Source organism: Amblyomma americanum, chromosome 7 (genome assembly GCF_052857255.1).
Source record: "Amblyomma americanum isolate KBUSLIRL-KWMA chromosome 7, ASM5285725v1, whole genome shotgun sequence".
Taxonomy (NCBI): Eukaryota; Metazoa; Arthropoda; class Arachnida; order Ixodida; family Ixodidae; genus Amblyomma; species Amblyomma americanum.
In genome coordinates, this window is record NC_135503.1 from 16,320,542 (window position 1) to 16,343,362 (window position 22,821).

The window sequence follows — 22,821 nt, forward strand, 5'->3', positions numbered from 1 at the left end:
AAGGTGAAGCAGATCTGCTCGGAGAAGAACTCAGACAAGCAGCCAACTGCCACATTTCAACTTTTATGCCCATCAATGTTTCGACTTCAAAGATGCTTTACCACAAAGAAACAAGTGTTCTGCCATCTCTCTAATGAAAAAGAGTGTTTTCAGAGTTAGCAAAGAAAGTGAATTATCCGGCAAAATAGAACATTCATTTTCCTTCACTGTAACGAAAATTTCTTGTGTGACCTGCTGAAGCATCACTGAAGCATGCAGCATCAGTTTAATGTACAGCGAAACGTGTAACAGGCGGACAGTGTAAACAAAACAAATTGCGGGGCTCATTACAGCTAATAAATCTCGGATGTGCCAAAGCTACAACTGGGCTATGGGGCACACTATAGTGGAGGGCTCCGGGTAAGCTTCAACCACCTGCAATTCCTTAACGCGCCTTAAAATCTTGACACACCTCGACACAACAGGCCTCAACATAGTAAACAATCTCGATGCAATTTGGTAGTGGAATAAAAAAAAACTAATTGCACCACATCACTCCTGCTCACCCCCCCCCCCCCCCCCCCCCCCCCCCCCCGGCCTTAGCAAAACAAGCTACCAACCAAAGGGAAAGGAGGTGTGCCCACCTGGGTGATGATGTCGGCGGAGGCCAGCATGTCAGCCAAGCCCTGGGAGAGCACGTGCTGCTCGAGGTCGTGCAGCATGGGTAGCACGCCATCCGGCACGCGGTCCATCAGGCCAAACATGAGCTGCAGCCGTTGGGTCTCGCCCGTGCGGATCATGCCGGGGCACTCGGCCAAAATGGGCTCCCGGAAGGCAGTCACCAAAACGCTCACACAGCACTCAGTCAAGGCGGGCACCGAGCCCGACTGCGACTCTAGGTACTTGGCTGCACGCTGCTCCTCCTCCTTCAGCTTTTGCTCGGCGTACCTGTTTGCCAAAGGGGGCGGGGAACTTGTGCTCAGAATTAAAAAGGTAATTTTTCTCACAGCGGCTCGTCAGAGCAGCCGTGACCACAGTGAACCAAACAGACCTAGCACAAGGGCGTGCAGCCACAGTGGAATTCCTTTAAGGTAAATTCTGTTAAGCAGGAATCTCTGAGAAGTTTAAGATAAATTCTGTCACGCAGAGTCTCTGAGAAGTTTAAGGTAAATTCTGTTGAGGAGACAAGCTGGTCTTAGACATATATATTGTATTGTAGATATTGTAATGAAATTATGTGTGCACAAGTATTTTTCCCTCCTGTTTTCAAAAATATAATTAGTTTCAGTGTATCTCATTAGGGCACATATTATGGAAAAATAACTGAAGCTTAATTAGGTAGTTTCTTATGGTTCATTAAGGCAAATTTCCTCTAAATTTTTTGTTTCCGATTGAAATAGAACTGTAGCCAAAGATCTGTCATACAGAGCTATGCTATGTTGTTACTGAGGTACATAACCATATAAAAAAGTTCAGTTATGTCGAAGCACCACAATTATGAAATACAATTGGGTGACATTAGGTCCGTTCGATTCGCCTACACTCGCTGTACCAGTTCTGTAAATTTCTGAAGCGGCCGCTTAGGTGCCGCGAGCGTGCAGCGCCAGTTACAGCAGTTCAAGTGCAGCTTGGCACTGACTGCTTTTAAAACGAATAGTTTAGAGCAGGCCTAGCCATCTGCTAGCCTTGGTATTGCACACCTCAACGGCTGCCAACATCCCAAACCGCGTGAAAAATTTTCGAACACAGCATCATAGCAAAATGCTGCCATGAACCAGCCCCGATCAATGCATGTGCACCTCGCAGCAGCTGGTGCGAAATCAACGAGTGTTCTTATACTCAACACAACAGAGGTGTGCAGAGTGACCGTAAATAGCGGCGCATCCACCGTGACTGTGACGGCTGGTGGGCGAGTACTTTCGCAACTTTCGCACTGTGTTCGCGCGCCTGTGCACGAGTAATAGTTCACAGCACGCAGGCACACCAGCACAGAAATAATGACAGACACAGTGTTTGCTACCACGCGCATGGGATGGCTGGACAAGCACACGGTTCACTGCGCACACAATGCACAGAAATCGTCGCAAGTAGTCACAGGCCTAACCAACAGTTCCCTGGTGACGCTCCATACGAGTCGAACCCTATTGGGGCACCGTTATCGTTAATGAGCGGATAAACCTGAGTCCCTTCGCCGCGATTATTGCAACGCACAGGCCATCCACCCGCACGCCATTGTCTGCTTCCATGGCGGTTGCAGCTACACGATTTCAGCACAAACCACTGAGGAGGTGCACAGTTTTCCTGAAACAGACCTGTACAACGTCTGCACTTTTTTTAAATGAATGGAGTCGTGCAGACGGCGCCATATTGAACCGCTGAAATGGATGGTGAAGTGCAGCACCATGAGAACCAGTTCACATAGTGCAGGGGAATCGAACGGACCAATTACTGTTCACAAAATTTGACATGTTCCAGTCAGTCACAAAAAAATAGCACAGCTCTATAGTTTAGTTTCCGAATTCAATGTTATTAAGATTACGCAGAATTGCACCATAAAAACATAACGAAAACTTCAATAAAGCTAGTCATGTTGGCAGAAAACACTAAGCTAAGAAAACTACATTTGAAGTTTCACCATACGCATTAAGAACGGTCGGTGGCCTCAATGTACTATTTCCCACTAAAACTGACACATCCTTCTCATACTATTTCCCACTAAAATTGACACATCCTTCTCATTTTCCCAACTGTCTTCGATTCTGAATATGTCCACTACAACTGAAGATATCACAGACTACCTGAGGCAAAGATAGTACGTGCCATTCAGAATTCAGCAAAACCTTTCGACTTCAAATCTAGCCAAAGTGATGGGAATAGAAAGTTTGACCAGCAAACAATGAAATTAAAAGAAATCTGCCATTTCTCATTACATTCAGGTTTTTGTTACATGCAGTTTTCATGTGACTATAAATGACAATGCACAATGAAAACCAAACTAAGAAATAAATGTAGGCGAAATGATCTTGAAAATGTTTACAATAAATCCTTGTTCGTCAAACTCAAAAACGTGGAGAACGTTTCGCAGTCATGTTGGCTGATATCGCAACTGCGTTAGCAGCCGCCAACACCTCGCACAACGCTGCTACGAGAGTGGTGAAGAGAGGGGGATAGAGAAGAGCGCACACAGTCACGCCGCTGCCAGTAGACCGGCTGTGGAGGCACCTGCTTCTTCAAGCATGTTCCCACTGTCAGTTTGCGCGGGCTGGGCAATATTGTTTTTAATTCTTTTTATGGCCCACTCTATTATATATCAGTTTGCGCGCCACCGTTGCCCCTTGAAACGGATTCTACGCCTAGCGGCACTGGCGTTATCTGCCAATCCCGCTCCTAACGTGTGGAGTCAGTAGTGTCTTCTTGGAAGATGAAACATGGTGGAGGAAGAGAGCTTTTGAACGACACAAAAATGATCGTAATTGGACAAGCAGGGAACCATCGGCTTCATCTTGCCATTCTCAATGGCTCTTTGGTCATGCGGGCATATAAAGCTCCGGGGATTTTTTTTTTTTCTAGACAGAGTAGAACTTTGTTATTCTGAACACAAAGCTGAATGTATAAACTACCGAAGGTTTCATTTTTCCGTATTTTAAAGCCTGCATCCCCCTTAACAGGGGACACGAGGATGAAATTGCAAAAAATCTCGAAAAAAATTTCTATTTTCGAAAACAAGACATTTTGTATATTTAGCCTTTGATTAATATCCCGAATAAAATTTTTCCTGAAAACAGCCCAGAAGAAACGTTAAAAAATGCTTTTGTGACCATACATAGCAGAAACCTGGCTGAAAGCTCCGTGAGGATCCCATTTTTCTCAAAAGTGGTTTTTGACCTGACAGCCCTGTTTGCAAAAAGGTTTGTGGTTTATGGGGGTTTAACATCCCAAAGCGACTGAGGCTATGAGAGACACCGTAGTAAAAGGCTCCGGAAATTTCGACCACCTGGGGTTCTTTAATGTGCACTGACATCGCACAGCACATGGGGCCTCTAGAATTTCGCGTGCATCGAAATTCGACCGCCGTGGCCAGGATTGAAACTGCGTCTTTCGGGTCAGCAGTCTAGCGCCATAACCACTCAGCCACCGCGGCGGCCTGTAGCAAAAAGCGTAGCATGACAATGGCTTCATGGTTTTTCATCCGGTTTGTAACATCGTGTTCCTTGATAAATTCTTTATACAGTGACATTCCTATATTTCTCTTACTTTTTAATTTTTTCACTCTGTCACTAATTTGACACGACGACAATGAGTGCATAATGCAAGCACAGATATAACATTCCGTGTTTTAAAAAGTCAGGCCGCTAAAAATATTAGAACGTCCATGTATCAAATATTCCTTTGGTTAGAATTGAAGGGTGACTGCAGGCTCCTACTATGTTCTGTTGTCAAGCCAGGCTTTCTGCAAGTTTGGTATAGCAATGAAGCATATAAAAATTTATTACGTAAAAAATACTTAAGGTATTTTAGTGAAATTTTTTATTTAAGTATTCAGTGGACTTCCCAATGAGCGTGCCAAGTTTCATTACTCTACAAAAAAAAAATTACCTCTGATCCCTGCATAGAAAACTCTAACAAGTCTAACAGTATTGGATTATTGCTGAGTTTTCGATAGACTCAATGCAAAAAAAAAAAAAAAATGTTTAGACTAACAACTGAAATTGTGCACTTTCGTTAATGTGAACTCTTGCAGCGTCACAAGAGCTAAACTCAATGAGTTCGTACATCGAGATATTTTGCAACCAAGCAAAGTCATGGTAAAATTTGGACAGCGTTGTGACAATTATGCGCACTCTGCTCATCACATAAATAAGTTTTTCTTTCTTTTCTGCTAAAAAGTAGTCTGCGAGCCACCTTCAAGAACAAAAAAAGGCACATGCTCTTTAAAGTTACAAAAGAACAGTTGCCATAGAAAAAAAAGGTAAATGCTATGACAACTGAGTAGTTGGCTAAGTGCTCTGCCGGATTTCCAGGACCTTTTAAAATTTTTTTTTCTTCAGAACGCTCAATCAAAATTCTCAAGCAAGGCCTCCCATATTTATATTTTTTCATTGCCACTGCACCGATGCACTATGATGCAACACTTTATACAACCCGATATTTAAGGCCCTCTTGTTAAACTGAGCTTCTCATAAGTTGCACAGATGTACGAGGTGCCATTAGGTTAGCCTACCATACTTCAAAAGCCTCAGCCTCCCTCAATGTAAATGTCAGCCTTCTCCTTTGTATTGGGCTGCCACTGCTTCAATGGCACAGGCGAAAGTCAGAAAAATACAATACTACAATGAAGACAATGTTTGCCTGCCCTTGGACCTAGCTGCATACACAATTTCACCATTTTTTTTTTTAATAGAGGGAGGTTGCTTGTCAGTTAAACTCGTACAACTCCAAACAGTTAGAAAAGACTAACAAAAGAAAAACGTTTCTATTCATCAAACCTACACACTACAGCCATTAGGCACAGTGTAGTGGCAACTATCGACGGTGGCCACCTAGCAGCCCCTTCCACAAGTGTACTAGTACCATGGGCAGCATACAATGATTTGCCATGTACGCACTAGCTCTATCAAAATATAGCAAACGAACAGCTGAACCACCGTGGCAGGTGCAAGCAGTTAAGACTGCTTACAAGAAACGTTCCTGGTGCGACTGAGGTAAAAATACATAGTGTGCTCTCAAACATGCATGAAAAATTAAATTATTGGTCATAGGAGATCAAGAAAAGTACCAGTTCTGTACAATCACTTCACTCGTGCAAGCAAAAAAAAGCAGTCAATGTTTAGTACCTTCAGTTTTTTTTTTTTCTTCAATTTTTCTTCCTCATTTTTGCCTGAACACTGCCTGAATAATGCACCATAAGCCCACAGAACAAAAAAGGTACGAGTCCCTCAAATCCTTTTGTTGCTGGTGCAGTTTCCATTAGGTGTCATTTTTCCGTGCAGAAGCAAATAAATGACACTTGTAGTGATTGCCGTTTGTTGGAAAACAACCATTTTCACACGTACGATGGTGTCACGAGTGGCAAGCCTTGACAAAGGCAGAAGGCACTGCACTGACGAAGCACAGCAAAGTAGCATACTTCATGTAATTCTGGACGCCGTTCTCTTCCAGGTACTGGGGTGCCTGCGCTCGGTAGAATTGCCGTGTCGCATCAATGTAGGCTCGCTCAAAGTTCTCCCGATAAATTTGTAGCTTGTCCTCTGGATTGCAACAGAGGTTCACGTAGGATTCCCGCACACCCACGACCAGCTGTGAGTCTATCGCCTCGCCCATCCGCTCGGCATGGACCAGCTTCATGGCACTTGCTTGCAAACGACCCTGAAAAACAAGCAAACGACCCTGAAAACAAAAGAAAATAAAAAAAAGGGCACAAGTGCTACTTTGTCTTGTCACTAAAACCAGGTGCAAGCATTAAAGAAAGTTCCCACCTGCTGCCAGTTGCGGCGCAGCCACAGCAAAAAACCAAGACGTTAGTGCACCAAGATACCGGTCAGTGGTAATCATGCCGAGGCAGACACAAATGAGAGCAAACGTATGCGGTTTCTCCGGGATTTGGATTCGACAGTAGGCACAACATTGCCAGGTGAGAGAGTCATGCATTTTGGTTTGCCTGGGCAGAATGCACAGAAAAGTTAACCACTGAGGACAAACCATCAGTACTATCAACATGGAATAAATTACCAGACGAAGAGTGCGGCGGCTTCCAATACATGCAACACAGGCTGGCAACGTCCTTCTTGCAAGTACCAAGGCCCACCTACAATTTGCCCTCATCGCCTTTTCATAAACAGGTTCTCTGACTAGACACTGAATAGCCATTGGGCTGCCGTTTTCACCACATCTACCTCAGTTTGTGATGCACGAGTGGCGTTCACTAACGCAGAGTCGTTGATGTATTTATGAGTGGGTGGACAGCCATTGCCGATTACAGTACAGTGAAATCTCTGATACAATGCCGGTTGATATGATTACCCAGTTCATTCGATTACACGGTTCATATGCTCAAAATTGCGGGCATTGAAGAGTTACACTATTTTACTCCCGGTTAATATATTCCGGGTAATACAATTTCCTGGCTACTACGTTTAAAATTTCCACAAATTCTAGTTGTATAATAAGTTTAGCGACCACCCGCACTTGTGTGAGCATACAAGTGGGCCGAATATGGGGGCACGCGACATGAGCTAGAATGCTGCGGCAGCTGCCCGCCATTGTGGCTTCTCTGCAGTGCTTTAGTGAGAAGAAGCGAAGCGCCCGCGCGCGCGCGCGAGCACACGCACGCACGCACACACGCACACACACACGTACACTAACCTACCAGCCGTTCCTGCGGGGACGTGACATGAAGAGAAGCATATCAAAAGTACAACAACGTGCTTACAGCACGAAAACGCACGGAACGCAGCACTAAAAGCACTAACGCTGCGACAGTCAGCCGTCGCGGTGTCTTCCCCGCACCGCTTAGGTGCAAGCGGGAAAAGCATCTGAAAAAAATGACAGAACTTTTGGCTAAAGCCATCGAGGGACCGGACATGTTTCACAGTCCATTCTGACAATGCAAATGCGGACGAAACTGAAAGCACTAGATAATGAGCTGTTCAGACCTTGTGCCAAAAATGCTAATTGACATTTTCATGACGTGAAATTGTCAATAAATGTCTTTGTAACTCATTCAACAGTTCCATTTCTGAAATTTTTTGTATCATATGTTTTCCCAGATAATAAGTTCTATTCACATTTTTTTAAACGTATCAACGAGGTTCTACTTTACCCAATGGATCTGACACTGTATGACCGTTTTTAAAAGGGGACTGAAGACAAACTGAAGTTAGCCTGTATCGATAAATTACGGTGATCTAATAACAAAGAGGCTACATTTACTGAAAACTGAGCTAGGAAAGGTCCAAAATTAAACGTAGGTGTCGCCATCCCCTGACCATTTTCAAGGAAAAAGCGGTGTGTTGACACAGACTTTGTGTGCATGGATTCCAGAGGCGTAAAAACACTGCCAATCATTTCCGAATGGTGATGACAGTATGGATGTCACAAGCTTGGATCATGTGGCAGGGCAATTCTTAAATACAATTTTTTTGACAATAAATGCATCTTTGCGTGCAATAAATGCGTGCACTGATTGTGGAGACCGCAAAAACTGAACACCAAATGCCAGTTAGGTTGGCTTCCCCACACAGCACCGCCAGCATGTGACAGTGGCAAGTCAAACACAGGCTAGAGTGGCTTTCCTGCACAATAGCAGTGTCGTGTGAAAAATGGGACACCAGAACGAAAGCTGTCGCCATTTTCACCATCTCCACAACAGTCGTCGTGAGCAAAGAATGGCAACTGGTAGGCTGCAACTGACCATGTCACTGGTTTTTGGGCATTATCAATGGGTGTGAGAGGCGTGCAAAAGGCTATAAAATGTTCATGCCAATATATCTTCCGTGGCGCTGCTGGCAAGTACAAGATAAAGTGTGAAATGTGGCGTGAACGCTTGCTGCACCAACAGCAATCACTCGTCTAGTGAGGCAAAGCCTGCCGCCTGCAATCCGAGCGGGCTCAGCTTGGCGCTCGGCATATCCGTTTTATGGCAAACCGCTTATGTTATACAGAGTAAGAATTACAAGTGTTTGATAAGAATATCTAGGAACACTTCGACACAGCCAACAATTCGTGATATCAGTGTTTGCTACATCAAGGTTTGCTATCTAACACTCTATGACAGGAGAAAAGGGTCACCTCCTTGACATTTTCCTTGAAACAATCTGCAACATAAACCACGATTCATTGTAGCCATACTTTGCATTAAGAACAGCGCTACACATTACAAGCATTGCGAAGTAATTGGCCCTGAGCTGTCATGCCATGCACTGTAACACAACCCAAATCGCTGTTAGCAACACAGTTGTACATTGCAAAATGCTTGCTGAATATTGAAAGTTGGACTTCCTGATTTCATACTGTACAACATGCTAGCCCATCCCAGATCCCAGGGTGCTTGTAACAAATACCATTAAGTGGCATAGTATTTTATGCACCTCACTTATGATCACAAAATCCCCTTTACCACCCATCACCATCTGCATAGAGTTGAGCACATCTCATGTCAGCTTCTGGCGCTCTTTAAAATTGGGTCCCCTTGAGCCAATGAGCACCATCAATCATCATCATTGTCAGCCTGACTACACCCAGAGGCCTTTCCCATGTCTCTCCAATTAACCGTGTCCTTTGCCAGCTGTGCCCACCATATGACTGCTAGCTTCTTAATCTCATCTGCCCACCTAACCTTCTGCTGCCTGCTGATACGCTTGCCTTCTCTTGGAACCCGCTCCATTACCCTTAAGGACCAGCGGTTATCTTGCCTTCACACTACATGCCCTGTCCAAGCCCATTTCCGCCTCTTGATTTCGACTAGCATCTCATTGACCCGCGCTTGTTCCCTCATCCACTCTGATCGCTTCATTCGCCAAATGTGGAACAACCAACGGCCCCCTGGTTTATAGTTTTTGGCACTTCTCCACTGGCAGTAGCACACAGGTGTGGGGCTCTCACCTTGATAGTCGAAAAGATGCTCTGGTTCCAGGTGTCGAGCATGAGTTTCCGCACGAGGCCTTCCTCAGTCTTCTTGAGGCTCTTGCCCGCCAGCACCGTCTCCAGCTGCCCAAAGGGCATGGGCAGGTAGCTGCATTGGACGAAGAACTTGCGCCACTCCTTGATGTAGGCGTTCAGTAGGGCCTGGTCCTCCTGGTGCTCGAGCACACGCTGTGCAATCGAGAGAAGCACAGTGGCATTCTGCACACGGTGCTTTCCTTGTCACGAACATCACTGAATTTCAATCTTTTGGCATGGCACTGTTTTGCAGTCATGAATGTGACAAGTGCCCACTGAGCACCAATGACGGCCACCTCAGAGCCTACAGGGGTGGGTAGAAGTATTACTGTGGGGCGACTGCTCATGCAAGTAAATGGTCACGGATCAAACTTATTTCAAGAGTACACAACAAAGAATAGCCTGACAAATTTCATGCGAGTTCATTTCACTGGTCCATGCATGCACTGAGCAGCTACACTGCAGCAGCGCACAACCCAGAATGAAGTCCTAGAAAAGCCATCATTTAAATCAGAACATGATGAGCCAAAAAACCATGTAAGCTCCGTCTAGTCTCACGTTAAAGACAAAAGTAAGTAGAAGGTTCCACTGAAAAGTAAGCTGCTCAAGGGCCCTAGAAGCATCTACTGAAGACCACGCAGGGTCCTTAGATCTATATTTGAGGGCCACTGCCATGTGGAATGCAATGCACGTCCTTTATCTTCTAAATGACCTGAATTTATCCCTATGCTTAAAGGAAGCTGCACAGGGGACCCAAGCACTTTTCATCGAAGCTACTGTTTCTGATTTCCTATGACTTTCTCTTTTCTGTCAATACTAGTAATGTCCTGGAAGTTAAAAAAAAAACAGGACTGGTGAAGATCGTGCAATGCCTGTGGTTTACCTTCGAAATTTCGTCCACTGAGAATGAGTCACCCTCTTCTCATACAAGAAAGCTAGTGGCACCTACGTGAAGCTATCATGGCTTGGCAGAAACCACAAAGGATGGCAACATGTGGAAAAAAAAACATTAAAATCAACTAGCAAGGGTGTCTCGTGGCCTCTTCTTAATGGGCACAGACACCAAACTTTGGTTGGGCGTTCTTTCTTTGTAATTACGCGCCAGACATTAGTAAACATAAAGTGCCACATGGAATTTTCCCACACCTGCGAGTAATTGATTACATAATTTCTTCTTTCATGCTGTTTCAGTTTTGGTCTCAACACCTGAACATCACAGATGCTTTCATGTCAACTTTGACCTGTGGTGTGCAATTGGCTAAGCCAGTCACTGTGCTTTCTCTTCCTCCTCTTCATTGCTCCTACCCGTACAAATTGCAGCAGTTTGTCTATGAGATCAGAGAAAAAAACTATGTTTACAGGAAGTGCTCCGATGAAGATGATAGCAGATGGATTGGCAAGACTCACTTTCTGAGCAACGCTGATGAACTCGAGAATGTCCTCCTGGAGTGCAGCATACAGTTTCGAAGGTCCACGCTCGTCCCAAAGGCACACTGCATGAATGTCCCTGGAAAGCAATGTGCTGACGTTCAACCAGTGAGTTGCAAAAGCTTCTCACACTTTTACAAACTGTGTTATACAAACAGAGCACCCGCAGTCAATTCCTGCACCACACGAAGATTGAGTGACTTTCGCACAAGCATCCAAGGAGCTGGAAGGAGCCTGTTGCTCTCTCACACAGTCCACGATGGGCTTTATAGTACTCAGGTCAAAGGAGAAGACTGGCAGGTTTAATTGCCCATAGTTTCTCTTATGTAACACTTCAGTCTAAACGGCTGCCCACATAAAAATATTAATAGGTGTCTGTATGTTAGAGACATGAGACTGGCTGAGAATCACACCTTAGTGGAGGACTCTGCATTATTTTCGACCACAAAGCGTTCACTGATCTGCACCAAAATCTCAGCATATGAGCACTTTTGAATATGGGTTGGAGGCTATATGTCATTGCTGCAGTTGAGTTTGAGCCAGCAAATTTATCCTGAGGAGTAGAAAGTGACACCCACTAATCCACTTCACTTGGTTATAGCTATCTACTGTCCATGAATAAATTATTCAAAATCCAATAATTGTGGTCTAGTTTTTAAACTAATGCTGCTGTCAGAAGTATCATATTAAAAACCTCGACCCAATAAAAGATGAAAATCTGGACAGCTATACCGCCGACTGAATTTAAATTGAATGCAATTTATATGTATGCTAATTCTCAACAATTTTAGTAGCTTTAAACAATAATAATAAATTATTTTGCAGGTCTTTTCTTTTTTCATAGCAGTGGAGCATACATTAGAGCATAAGTTTGCAATGAAATCTCATGTGGAAGTAAAAAAAAAAAAGGGAAAGAAGCTCCCAGACCTTTTGCCCTGACATGGGGCAAAATGCAAGTGACAGCCATACACAGAGGCAGATTTACGGGCCACTCTTGAAGTTGGTTGGTTTATGGGGTTTAACGTCCTGAAGAGACTCTGGCTATAAGGAACACTGTAATAGAGGGCACCAGATAATTTCGACCACCTGGAGTTCTTTAACTTGCACTGACATCACAGTACACAGGTCTTAGCATTTCGCCTCCATTGAAAGGTGACTGCCGCGGCAAGGAATGAACCCGCGTCTTTTTGGGTCAGCAGCCGAGCGCCATAACCACCGAGCCATCACAGCGGCAGGTCACTCTTGAAGTGGGCAGTCCCATTTGAACCATGTATTTCTTGCCCTTTTCACCAAAAGAATGAGGCTCAGCATAATTTTAAACTTTCTTTCCTGGGGGTGGAACGACCACCCCGTCCCTCACAGTAAATCTGCCCCTGGCCATACACTTTGCTATATATTTTGAGGCGGAGTATAGAGAATGATTGGAAATACCTATCCCGTGCATGCTTCCAATTCCCACAAAATCCGATTCTCGCTTGATTCACAAATGCCAATGCTACACAACCCGTTCCAACGCTCACTGGGAAGATGGCCTGCTTCACAATAAACCTTTGCGGCAGAATTAGAATTTTGTTCTTGTTTTGAAGTTTAGTAGTTCATAAGTTTCAGGGACGTTAAAGTAAGGTACAATGCCCCCGATGGATCTCAATGTGATGATGCTTAACTTTCGAGTAGCATCAGCTTCAAGTACCATTTAAACCAATCTCATATCCGCACTCAACGACCATTAGTTTTGTGCCAATTCAAGGTGTCTTAGTGACAGAGACTTTATTTTTTTGCCGCAAGTATCGCAACTATCAGGCCAGTAAAATCAAGATTTCTTTCTTCTCCCTTTCGTCCCAATCTGAACATAACGTACAGTCGGGAGTAAAAGTGGTGCATACCACGCACTGTCGTGCGACTCGCTGCTCTTGCGACGCCTTTCGGCATTTCCGCCAGGCAAGTATACGTCACGGACCGAAATACGCAAACTGACATGAAACGGTCATTTCGCCGCCTGTCTCGAGAGCCGACACTCCAGCAAAGGGAAGCGGCAGTGCAGCCTAACCGAGACACTTTTCTGCTGCCGAGTAGCACACAGCGTGAGGAAATGAGCGCTCACCAGAACAGTCCTTGCCACTCGTCCCTTGTGATGGGATCCTGGTGAAGCAGCTTCAGTATGGTCGGCCGCATTTTGGGCCACCGCTCGTCAAACTGCAGCTGAGATTTTTCCTGCGAGAGTTTCGCAAGCTGCTATGCGTTCGTGTTATGAGGGTGCGCGGCGTTAGTACTTTCGGACGGCCCTCAGTAACGCGTGTTAAAACTTCAGGCAGCTGTACAAGTCAATAAAGCCTTCGGCGTGAAGCCAGTCGTTGAGTCTCCTGTATGTGTGTCCCCCCCAAAAAATGTAGTCGGGTTAAATAAGCAGGACTGTCGACTGCGTCACAGGCTATCGGAACAAGCAGCTGAGCAGAAACCAGAAGAGCTCACTTTCAGACAAGCGGCACGCAGCAGACCAAGAATAGACGCTATCGCAACGGACAATTCCAAGATCGCTGCTTCTAAAGAGGCGGTCTTGCGACAGACCGAAAGGCGCATCTCACGACGTGATGCGCGGTTTTGATAGCATCGAATGAGATGCTGGAATCAAATGCGTGCAGTGACAACGAGTAGGGTCACATGAGAATAGTGTTAGTGTTGGTCTCCAGCAACGTTGTCCCAGCGACCCTATTACCACTGTTGAGATGAGACTTCTGCAGTTTGTTGTTTGGTTCCAACAGTCAGCTGCTGTTGTATATTTACTTGCCATTTAAACCTAATATGACCGGCACTGCGCGCACTTAGCCCGCAGCGTCAAAGCAATTTAGTTCAGCGGTTAGCTTTGTCTACGTCCAAACAAAACGGTCATCCATCACGGTTTGAAGATTTGTCAGTCGAACAAGTGAGCTTGAGAAAGCTGAAGGTATCCACAATCGCTCACCTTTATCACCGCCGCCATGCTAGCTGCAAGCGCGACTACAGCGACAACAGTGACTGAACTCAGATACGACTCGCGACTTGCGTCGACTTCCCTAATAAACATCTTAACACGTGACTTTTTCAAACGTCTGCTGACGTAACTAAATTTTTTTACTATAAAATAAGCGCAGTGCAAATTAAAATTGTCAACAAATTTTATTAAGAGCGCGAAAGAAACCAAGAGAAGTGCTTGGTATGTAGTACCTGCACATTTGGCGCTAAGCACGTCGCAACAGTCCACTAATCGTCTAATAACAACAATCTGTGTACAAAATGGCGAGCTCTACTGGAAGGAGTCGTTGGGACGATCGAGGATCAGCGAATTTAGGTAATCAGTGCATGTTTGTTTCTTGGTGGCATAATTCGGATTTCGTTAAGCAGCACGAAATGTGAAATCTAATGCACGCAACTCTCTTCGCGTCTTGGGTACTGTCACAGAGCTCAGTCTTAGGGCTAGTTGGCGGGATAGTTTTCAGCCGTCATCTCTCGATTCTGTTGAACGAAGCGCTTTTGAGCCCGTGCGTATGTTCATCTCGCAGTCTGCATGCTTCAATGTATTTTGGTCAACGTGGCTGTGCTGGCAGTTGATTAATCGAGCCGTTGCTTTAAACCTGCCAGTGTGTTTGCCGTTGACATAGGCGCTGGCACTACTGAGGTAGCGTCAGACCGCCAGAGCGACGATGAGGAGCGGCAATCGCCAACCACCGTTGACGCCGAGAAGCGAAAGCTTGCTGATGGAGACGACAAGGACGATGCAGTCAAGAAACCGAAGATCGCCATGGGGTTCTCTCGGACGTTCAGCAGTGCCAAGGCACAGGACCTGAAGAAACCGGGACCTGCACCCATTTCCATCAAGTTCGGGGCGCCGGTAAACCTCTTCTTTCACTGATACTTGGTTAAAATACTCCTTCCTAGTTACCTAGTGCCCCTGTTCACAGCTTTCATGCTGAAAATGCTTTGCAATGCCATAATCAGTACGTGCTTAGAAAACGGGCTTTTCTGTAAGCAGTCTTTTTGTGCTTGATACATGTTTAAGCTGTTGTTTCTTTAGTGTGAGCAATTTCAAGTCATAATATAGTCACAGCCCTTTGGAGACTGTTTATTGTCTGCTGAAAAACTCATGCTCAAACTAGGTGTACGTATGACATTAGTCCATTCCACTTACATTGGCATGTTCGAATTGTTTGTGGTATGTAGAAAGTATGAGGAAGTGGGCAGTCAACTGATCCCGAATAACTGATGTATAACTCGGCGGTGACTTTATTGATTGGCCCATGCTCGTGTAGTGAAAAAGAGCAAATGAAGCATCAAAGAACAAAATGGATTCATAGCAGTCTGCATGTGTAATACAGTTTTAGAGTGTTCATACACATGCTGGTTTTCTATTCTTGCATGTAACTCAAATTTTGTCATGCCAGTTTTTGTGGCATGACTTTAGAAACGAGAAGTATATGTGACTGATTGACTTATTTGTCTCCAATGTCGTGAGACTTCTGTCAACACCACTGATCTCCACTAGGTGGCTGGATGCCGCATTCCCGCTTTCTGAAGTGGGCACAAGTGAAGCCACCAGAAGTTGGAGGGCATGTCCAGGAAGTTCGGTGTCTGCTGTGTATTTCAATGCAAAAAGTCACATCTTTCACCCTTCCGTCCTCAGTTTTCGCGTTGTTTTCGTGTAACGTCTACTGTAATATCAAAGGAATAAGCAAGCTGAACGTGATAAGTGTGAGCATGTTCAGGGAACACTGTAATTTCAGAGGAACCGAATTGAACAGGCATGCATGTCTCACCATGCGCGCGGCAAAGGGGTACGAGCATTAAACACTATTTTCTGACCTGGTTCTTGTCTTCCGAGCTTAATTAGGGGAAGTAGTGAAATGACGATGAGTCTAAGTCATCTTAAAAACAAATTTTCGTGTAGCAAAGAAAAGGCAATGGCGCGGAAATCCTGACACTCGAAGAGCCACTCGTTATACAGCTGCCACTGTTTCAATTTCGCGTTTGTGGCGGACGATGTCTCTTCTCATCGATGACAGGTGATGTTTATTGCTTTATGTGCCATTTACCTTCCAGACGTGCTTTTAACCTAACTCTATAGCACAGCCACGTTTCATCTACACAGCACAAGAGAAAACGACTGACGAGAAAGACGAATGCAGCAGCGCATGTGACATGCGCTGTTAGAAGTCAACTGCACCAAGCATCACAAATAAAAGCCCATTCAGGCATAATTTGCGACACTATGAAACAGTACTTGATACGCTCCGTCGAAAAAGTTGTACCATATACATTTTGGACGCGCTAATGTGAATCAGCAGAACACCGACGGCACCTCACCAGATTGTGGCCTCGCCCTAGCTCGCTCCAGTTAGTTCTAAACATAATTCGGTAAAATGGTCGCTGCAAAGTCGGCTGCCTAATGAAGGTTTCCACCTTTTCTTTCTTAAATTTATCCCCCATTGATGGTATAACTTGGGCTTAGAGCGCGACAACGTGCATCACAACAAAGAGCAGAGTTGGCGACGCTAGCGCAACAGGACAACACAGTTGAGCAGACGAGGCTCCGTAAGTACTGTGTGCAGCGACGTTCTGTCGTTTGCTAGTGTCGTCCCATAGCAATGCAATGGACCCTTATTTTTGAAACGTCTTTCCTGAGGGTTTTGCTGCTTTCCTCATGCAGTTTACGGTGCAACAGGTAGGCATTGTCGCGAAAAAAAACGAGAACATTGAAAAGACTAAATGCTAAGTGGAAAACGAAAACTAAAACTGAAAAACCGTGCTGAGGTCCGATTTTGTCACTGCCAAAGGCTAACTTCCGGGACGTGCTGCCCAAATTCCGGTGGCTTCACTTTCGAGCACCTCATGTATCAGCATCCAGCCCCCTAGTGAAGATCAGTGGTCAACACAGAATTCAAGGGTGTTGTAATGCTGTAATCAGGATTCAGGACACAAGCCATTGTTAGTTGGGTACACCACGCAACCACATCTCTGTAAAATATCTTTTATTTGTTTTAAATGCGGAGTGTTCTTTTTTTCTTTCAGGGGCGTTCCTCATATTTTATTAGAGTTTACAGTTTCTCCATTGCGCCTTTCGGTGATAAGCAACGAACCCTTTGCATCGCCGAAAATGTACTTTTAGCTTTTGGCACTGGATGACGCCACTGTTTTGCATTTCTTGGATCAAGTGGCAACTACTGTCCACTAAAACATTTGTCATAGAGGTGTACGTTACTGTGCCATAATATATTGCTTTGGATGTGGAAACTGAAATGGGTGCTGCTGCATATAAAGGAAAGGCTAATTACTTTGTTTTATTCTTTGGTGCATCACCTCTGCCAGCATGTAATCGCCATCGCTTTCACTAATCATGGTTTCCAGCATCGGCCTACATAGAAACGGGCACACACAGTGGTTGAAAAATTTTTGGTAAAGGTTGTCTACAGTGTTTCTAACAAAACTGTTTCGGAAACGAGTACCTGACACAGTAAGCTTTCCACTGAGGCGAAAAAAATTGGATTAAAATTCAATGTTTTGTCCTTTTAAAGCACAGCTTGCTCAGTGTACCCATATTGAATGCGTGTGCATTTTCGTTGACGTCACTTTGATATTGCATAAAAAACACTGAGGGCACTATGCTTCTATGCTTCTTAGAGTTCTTTCCAACTTACTGTTCACTCATGACAAATCGCAGCGTCAATGCAATCAATGCAAAGACTTTTGCGGGGTCAAGAAACGCGAAATGCAAAGAGAAATCACAGTATTGCGTGTGGCAGGGCTAGTCGGTTGACAGTATCCTATGGTGGAGCCAGTGGTGTGTTGTCTCTCTCCACCTTGCCTTTGTTTCAGCAAGAATATGCCCAGGCCATCTTAGAGACATTGTGCTCATAGAGGCTAACCAAAGGGTGCAGCTCTGCTTGCTGTAACAGTATGCTCTTGAAAACGACGATAGAAGCCGCTACGATCAGCAGCAACTATATAGGAAATATAATAGAAGGAAAAAGGAACCCAGCGTTTCGTGGGAAGTGCACTTTCGTTTATGATTATGGTGATGAATATATTGTTCATACATTGTCATGGTAGATAAGATTGAATTTCAAAAATTTAACTCTTTGGTATGCTGCGTGAGGCTTCAGATTATGACTTGTCTCAACTGCTTGTGTAAAAATAGTTTGAAAGTCTATCATACTCTGTATTCATAAACTAAAAAAAAAAGAAATAACTTGTTTGTTGATCGTTCAAATAATATTCAGAATTTGGAATTGTTTCAAAATAGGAAGATGTGTAATTCAGTATTTTAGATTTGATATATTTGTAGACCCATAGTGTTTTTATGACTAAGTGGTACCTTTAAGACTGGCTACAGATGACTTATCAGTATATACACATATTGAGGTGTTGACCACAACCTATTTTGTTTCATCATTAACTGCCCAGTTCTTGGGGTTTGTGTACAGTTGCTGTAATGGCACCTGTAATTTTATTACCTTTATTTTTTTTCCTTTGCATTGTTTTCGAGGAAATATGGGTTTTAAAGACAGAAATAGCAACCCTGTGGTAGCCATTTTTAACAGAGGCACACTTTTGTGTTGTCTGTTTCAAGTTTTGTCTGGAAGTTGAAACGGTCAAGCTAAGACAAATACACTGTCTGTTAATCTGCAACCTTTGACATGTTTGCAGTATTATAGGTCTTTGAGACTGTTCCGAGATCTCTGATGCCCCAGCAAAGTGAAGCGAGTGTAAGAAAGCCTTAGTCAGACGAGACAAGGCCTGCACTCAGTTATATTCTTTTTTGTTTTTGTTCAAAAGAGCAGTTGAGTAGCTGGTAATAGTCAAGGGAAACCAGTTTGTGTAGTGCCATTAGCAGTATTTCACTTAGGACTCTGGGATCCTCATCATTTCCTTAGCTTTTCTGTTTATAAAATGTGTCTTTAGAGGTCCTGTTTTGAGTCATGGCACCTTTGAATAAATTATGACCTCTGGTATAGTAAGAACTTTTCACATTTTCCCCTTCAGTATGGTATTTTGGCTTTGACAGCTATGGAACGTGCAGTGCTAAAAAACTTAGACAAGACAAGAAAATACACATGCATGCATCGATTTACAACTGGTCACTTTATTCACAGCTTTACATTGACACTTTTTTGTTTTTAACCATTTTTTTTTTCAGTGTGGCATCTCGTTCATGTTTCTTAGCACTGAATATTGCACAGTACAATGCACCTATTAGCCCAACAGTGAACTTGGCTTCAATGTTGGTATTTTGAATGTTTAAGAGTTGGCAGATATGCATTGGCAGATCACACTTAGGTTTTGCAAGCTAGTAGCACTCACTGCTTGTTCTTTTTCTCATTCTGCCATTCCCGCATGCAGAAGTTCAAAGATCAATCAACAGTGAAGAAAAGTTCAAGCTTATCTGTTGCTGAGGCCTTCAACCAAAGTAGTGATGTGAGTTTGCCAGCACTTGCATTTACCTATCATCAAGCTTGACTGCTAAGATATGACAACTGAGTGCAAGCATGCTATGTGCCCCACAGGAAGAAGAAGAGATGCCACCAGAGGCGAAAATGCGCATGCGAAACATTGGCAGGTAATGAGCAAACTTGTGTATAAGAACACAGGAACTGATGCTCTCTTTTTGGCTGCAGGGACACTCCAACTTCTGCTGGACCCAATTCGTTTGGCAAGACTCGCAAGGGCTTTTGCGATGTGAAGAAGGTATTTGAGAGAGACCTGAAAAACAAGATGAATGAAGTGTCAGAATGATAAAAGTTTGTTGCGTCATTTCAGCAGTTGAAAAGAGAGGCCCACTCTATCTGGGAGTATTTGTTGAAATTAATTGGAATTGTTCATGCTTTATTCTTTGCCTGTCATACTGCACGTGCAATTGTGTGGTAAAAAAATATATAAAGCAACTGCATAAGTAAGAGTCAGGACCAAAAATGCTCACGCCCCATTCATTTAGATGGGTAGTAGATTTATTATAGAAGGCACTGACTGCAATATTTTTTCTCTTCTGCTTTTGGTCTGTAAATAAACATATCACAGTCTCTGAAATGTATGTCTGCCTGCATTTTTTTAACATTTATGCCACAAGAGAAAAATAGCCATAGTAGTTTCACAGTAATTGACAAGACAAAACAGCACTCAACACCCCAAGGTGACTGAGGCTATGAGGGGCACCTTAGTAGAAGGCTCCAGATAATTTCGACCATCTCGGGTTCTTTGATGTGCACTGATACCATACAGTACATAGGCTTTTAGCATTTTGCCTCTATCGAAATGCGATGATCGAACCCACGTCTTTCCAGTCAGCTGCTGAAAACCATAACCACTGCACCATCGCAGCATCTCTCCAGTAGTTGTGTCAGGGTCTTCTGATTCATTGCACTGGTGATGGAACTTCTGTGTAATACTGTAGGAAAGCTTTGTTGCCACCTGGAACCCCATCGACCTGTGTGCACAGCCTTTTGTGTGAAGGCAGTCTGCCGTCATTCCATACTCGTAGCAGCTTATTTCTGCCTGTTCTATGGAATATATTCCACAAAAGGGCCTCAAACCACGAAACCTATGATAAAGTGGTGAGTTTTCTTTCAGAAATAAATAAGCTGTATTTCTTAATGCATTGCACTCCATCCTTCTGTTTATTAACCCTCTAACATTTTAGTTATGACAGCCTTAACACAGCAATCTCTCTGCATGTGCACGGATTATTTCTCAGCAGGATTTTAATTGATGCTGGTGCCTCACGTAATCCCTATATGAAACGGGGGGGGGGGGGGTTGACACGACCTGTATGGCTATTTAAAACCCTGGTTGGTTACATCCTCGGCGGCTATGTCATGCACACAACCACACAGTTATGGCTGTTGCACGCACTGTGCATTGTGAATCTGAATAACTAGGAAGGTTATTCCGTTACGGGATAGTACTAAAAGCCATCTTTGCCATCGGCACTATTGAGGACTGGCAGGCATGAACTGTCGCGACAAAGTTTACTCTTCGCCGACGGACTATATGGCTTATAATTTGTTTCATACATTAGGTGCAACGCTGTCAAAGCCAGTGCTCTTGTTTGTGCTCCCTGCATCCGCGACCAAAAAGTAGTGCACTCCTTCTGTCGAGCGAAACATATTGCCACGGACCTGGCTCGAGCTACCTGCGCGCTAAGCCGTGACAAGGACGAAGTGGTCGCGTTCGCGTGAGGCGCGCTCGAGCTGGCTCTGTTCTGGGCGATTAAAAACCTTGGCCGTTCTGCGGTCCCCCTCTACGTCTACGACTGTTCTCCGTCTGGCCTGTGACATCTGGTGGAGGTCGCTTGGGTATTCTCGGCTGATGCTCCATCCTTCCTCGGAGAGCCGAAGCACAAGCCCGGTGCCTCTTGTGCGAACCCCCGTCCATCGTGTCAGCCGCAGGCTCCGCGGCTTGTCTCCAGAATTCGGACTCCAGCCTCAAGAGAGCGCGCCTCACGCGAACGCGACCACTTCGTCCTCGTCACGGCTTAGCGCGCAGGTAGCTCGAGCCAGGTCCGTGGCAATATTAAAGGCTTTACCTGCAGGCTTAATACATGACACATTTGTCATCAGCTTGATTAAATGCGCTCTTACTGCTGACGACAAGCTGTCGCTTTCTCGTGCCTTAGACCACTCGGCGACAGAACAAGCATGGAGTAACATGCCTCCCTTTATTTTTCCGTACGGACTACTTCCGTACCTTTCACAGCATTGCACCTGATGTATGAAATGGAGTAGAGTGCCTTCAATCATTTTGTGCAACAATAGGCTTAAGATGGTTTGAGACAAAATTTGCGTGTAGGAGGAGGAGGAGGAAGAGGCACTGTTTAATGAACACTGGAGGGGCTATCCTGGTAATTTGCCTGAAAGGCTACTCGAGATGAGCATGATGAAAAAGTGAAACCCTTGCACAAAACCTGCATACAAACACACAATTATCACAGGCTGTGAATAACCCGTGTCCTAAAATTTTAAGAGGGCCTTCATAGCACACAGTGCTGGAGCTGTGCCACATTGGGGTCGAAGTGTATTTGCAGGTTGAGGATAGTCATGATGGAGACCTAATGCTGTTTTCAAGGAGTTGCAAGGTGATGTAAAATTGCTGTAGCTGCAAATTTAGAGCCATTATGACACCCCCTAAACATCAGAACTGTCAAAAGACAAGCGCGAGGATTCACTTTGTGTTTGTGGTTTTCATGTACACCACATGCTAAGCACAGTGGTTTGCTGGAGCACCCAATCTTATTCAGGAAGTAGTGTATGCTACATCAGGGCGAGTCTGGAGAAAACAAGTGTGTTCACGCCTGTCTAAGTGGTTGTGTAGCATGTGAAAATCTTTAATGGGGTAGATGCATTGGACTGTATTGGACGGTCCAAGTTGCAACATAAGGTGCGTTGCGAGTGGCAAGCTGCAGAAGCCAAAAGTCTTGCTGTATCATTTGGAATAAAGGAAATGATCAACCACTGTGCTCTGCTCTCGTGCCGTCAGCATAGTCATTGCCTGTGATGCCGTAGTGAGAGCAACCACGCAGCGCAGTGCTTTGGTGTACAGTAAAACTACGTTTGTATGTTCTTTAAAATATGTGTGGGGAAAACGAATGATATAAACCACCCAATTTTGAAAAATGTAACATTAAATGAGGTACACTTCTGAACGGACACTTTCAATTGATAAAAATGACGATAAGAGTTTCTTGCCACGAGGTCTCAACAGCTATCTTTGTAGTACTTGCAGAGTTCAGTCTGCATT

General features: G+C 44.4%; 2 protein-coding genes across 3 annotated transcripts in view; one reads left to right on the forward strand and one right to left on the reverse strand.

Moving 5' to 3' along the window:
- The window catches only part of Cul5 (cullin 5), a 31,691-nt gene extending 17,569 nt beyond the window's left edge, over window positions 1-14,122 (reverse strand). The window contains exons 1-6 of the mRNA XM_077631302.1: window positions 14,024-14,122; window positions 13,166-13,275; window positions 11,044-11,143; window positions 9,580-9,789; window positions 6,107-6,345; window positions 624-927 (exon numbers count right to left, since the gene is read on the reverse strand). Coding sequence (XP_077487428.1) covers window positions 624-927; window positions 6,107-6,345; window positions 9,580-9,789; window positions 11,044-11,143; window positions 13,166-13,275; window positions 14,024-14,041 — 981 coding nt within the window. The 5' untranslated portion in view covers window positions 14,042-14,122. The remainder of the gene's footprint in view (window positions 1-623; window positions 928-6,106; window positions 6,346-9,579; window positions 9,790-11,043; window positions 11,144-13,165; window positions 13,276-14,023) is intronic.
- A 111-nt stretch (window positions 14,123-14,233) lies between these two features.
- LOC144098562 (PEST proteolytic signal-containing nuclear protein-like) lies at window positions 14,234-20,115 on the forward strand. 2 transcript variants are annotated; one of them, XM_077631305.1, is made up of 5 exons: window positions 14,234-14,389; window positions 14,700-14,929; window positions 19,432-19,506; window positions 19,596-19,648; window positions 19,707-20,115. In XM_077631305.1, exons 1-5 carry the CDS (start codon window positions 14,335-14,337, stop codon window positions 19,822-19,824), a joined length of 531 nt encoding a protein of 176 aa, XP_077487431.1. In that variant the 5' UTR covers window positions 14,234-14,334; the 3' UTR covers window positions 19,825-20,115. The 2 variants fall into 2 exon arrangements, with proteins under 2 accessions (XP_077487431.1, XP_077487430.1); XM_077631304.1 differs by lacking the exon at window positions 14,234-14,389 and adding an exon at window positions 14,413-14,579 and having other exon boundaries at window positions 14,680-14,929.
- Window positions 20,116-22,821: the final 2,706 nt, after the last annotated feature.

Bases quoted from the DNA above. Each gene is read 5' to 3' on its own strand.
- LOC144098562 (XM_077631304.1), top strand. From the start codon at position 14,461: ATGCACGCAACTCTCTTCGCGTCTTGGGTACTGTCACAGAGCTCAGTC. The intron at 14,580-14,679 runs GTGCGTATGTTC...TAAACCTGCCAG, and splicing joins AACGAAGCGCTTTTGAGCCC to TGTGTTTGCCGTTGACATAG. The intron at 14,930-19,431 runs GTAAACCTCTTC...TCCCGCATGCAG, and splicing joins CCATCAAGTTCGGGGCGCCG to AAGTTCAAAGATCAATCAAC.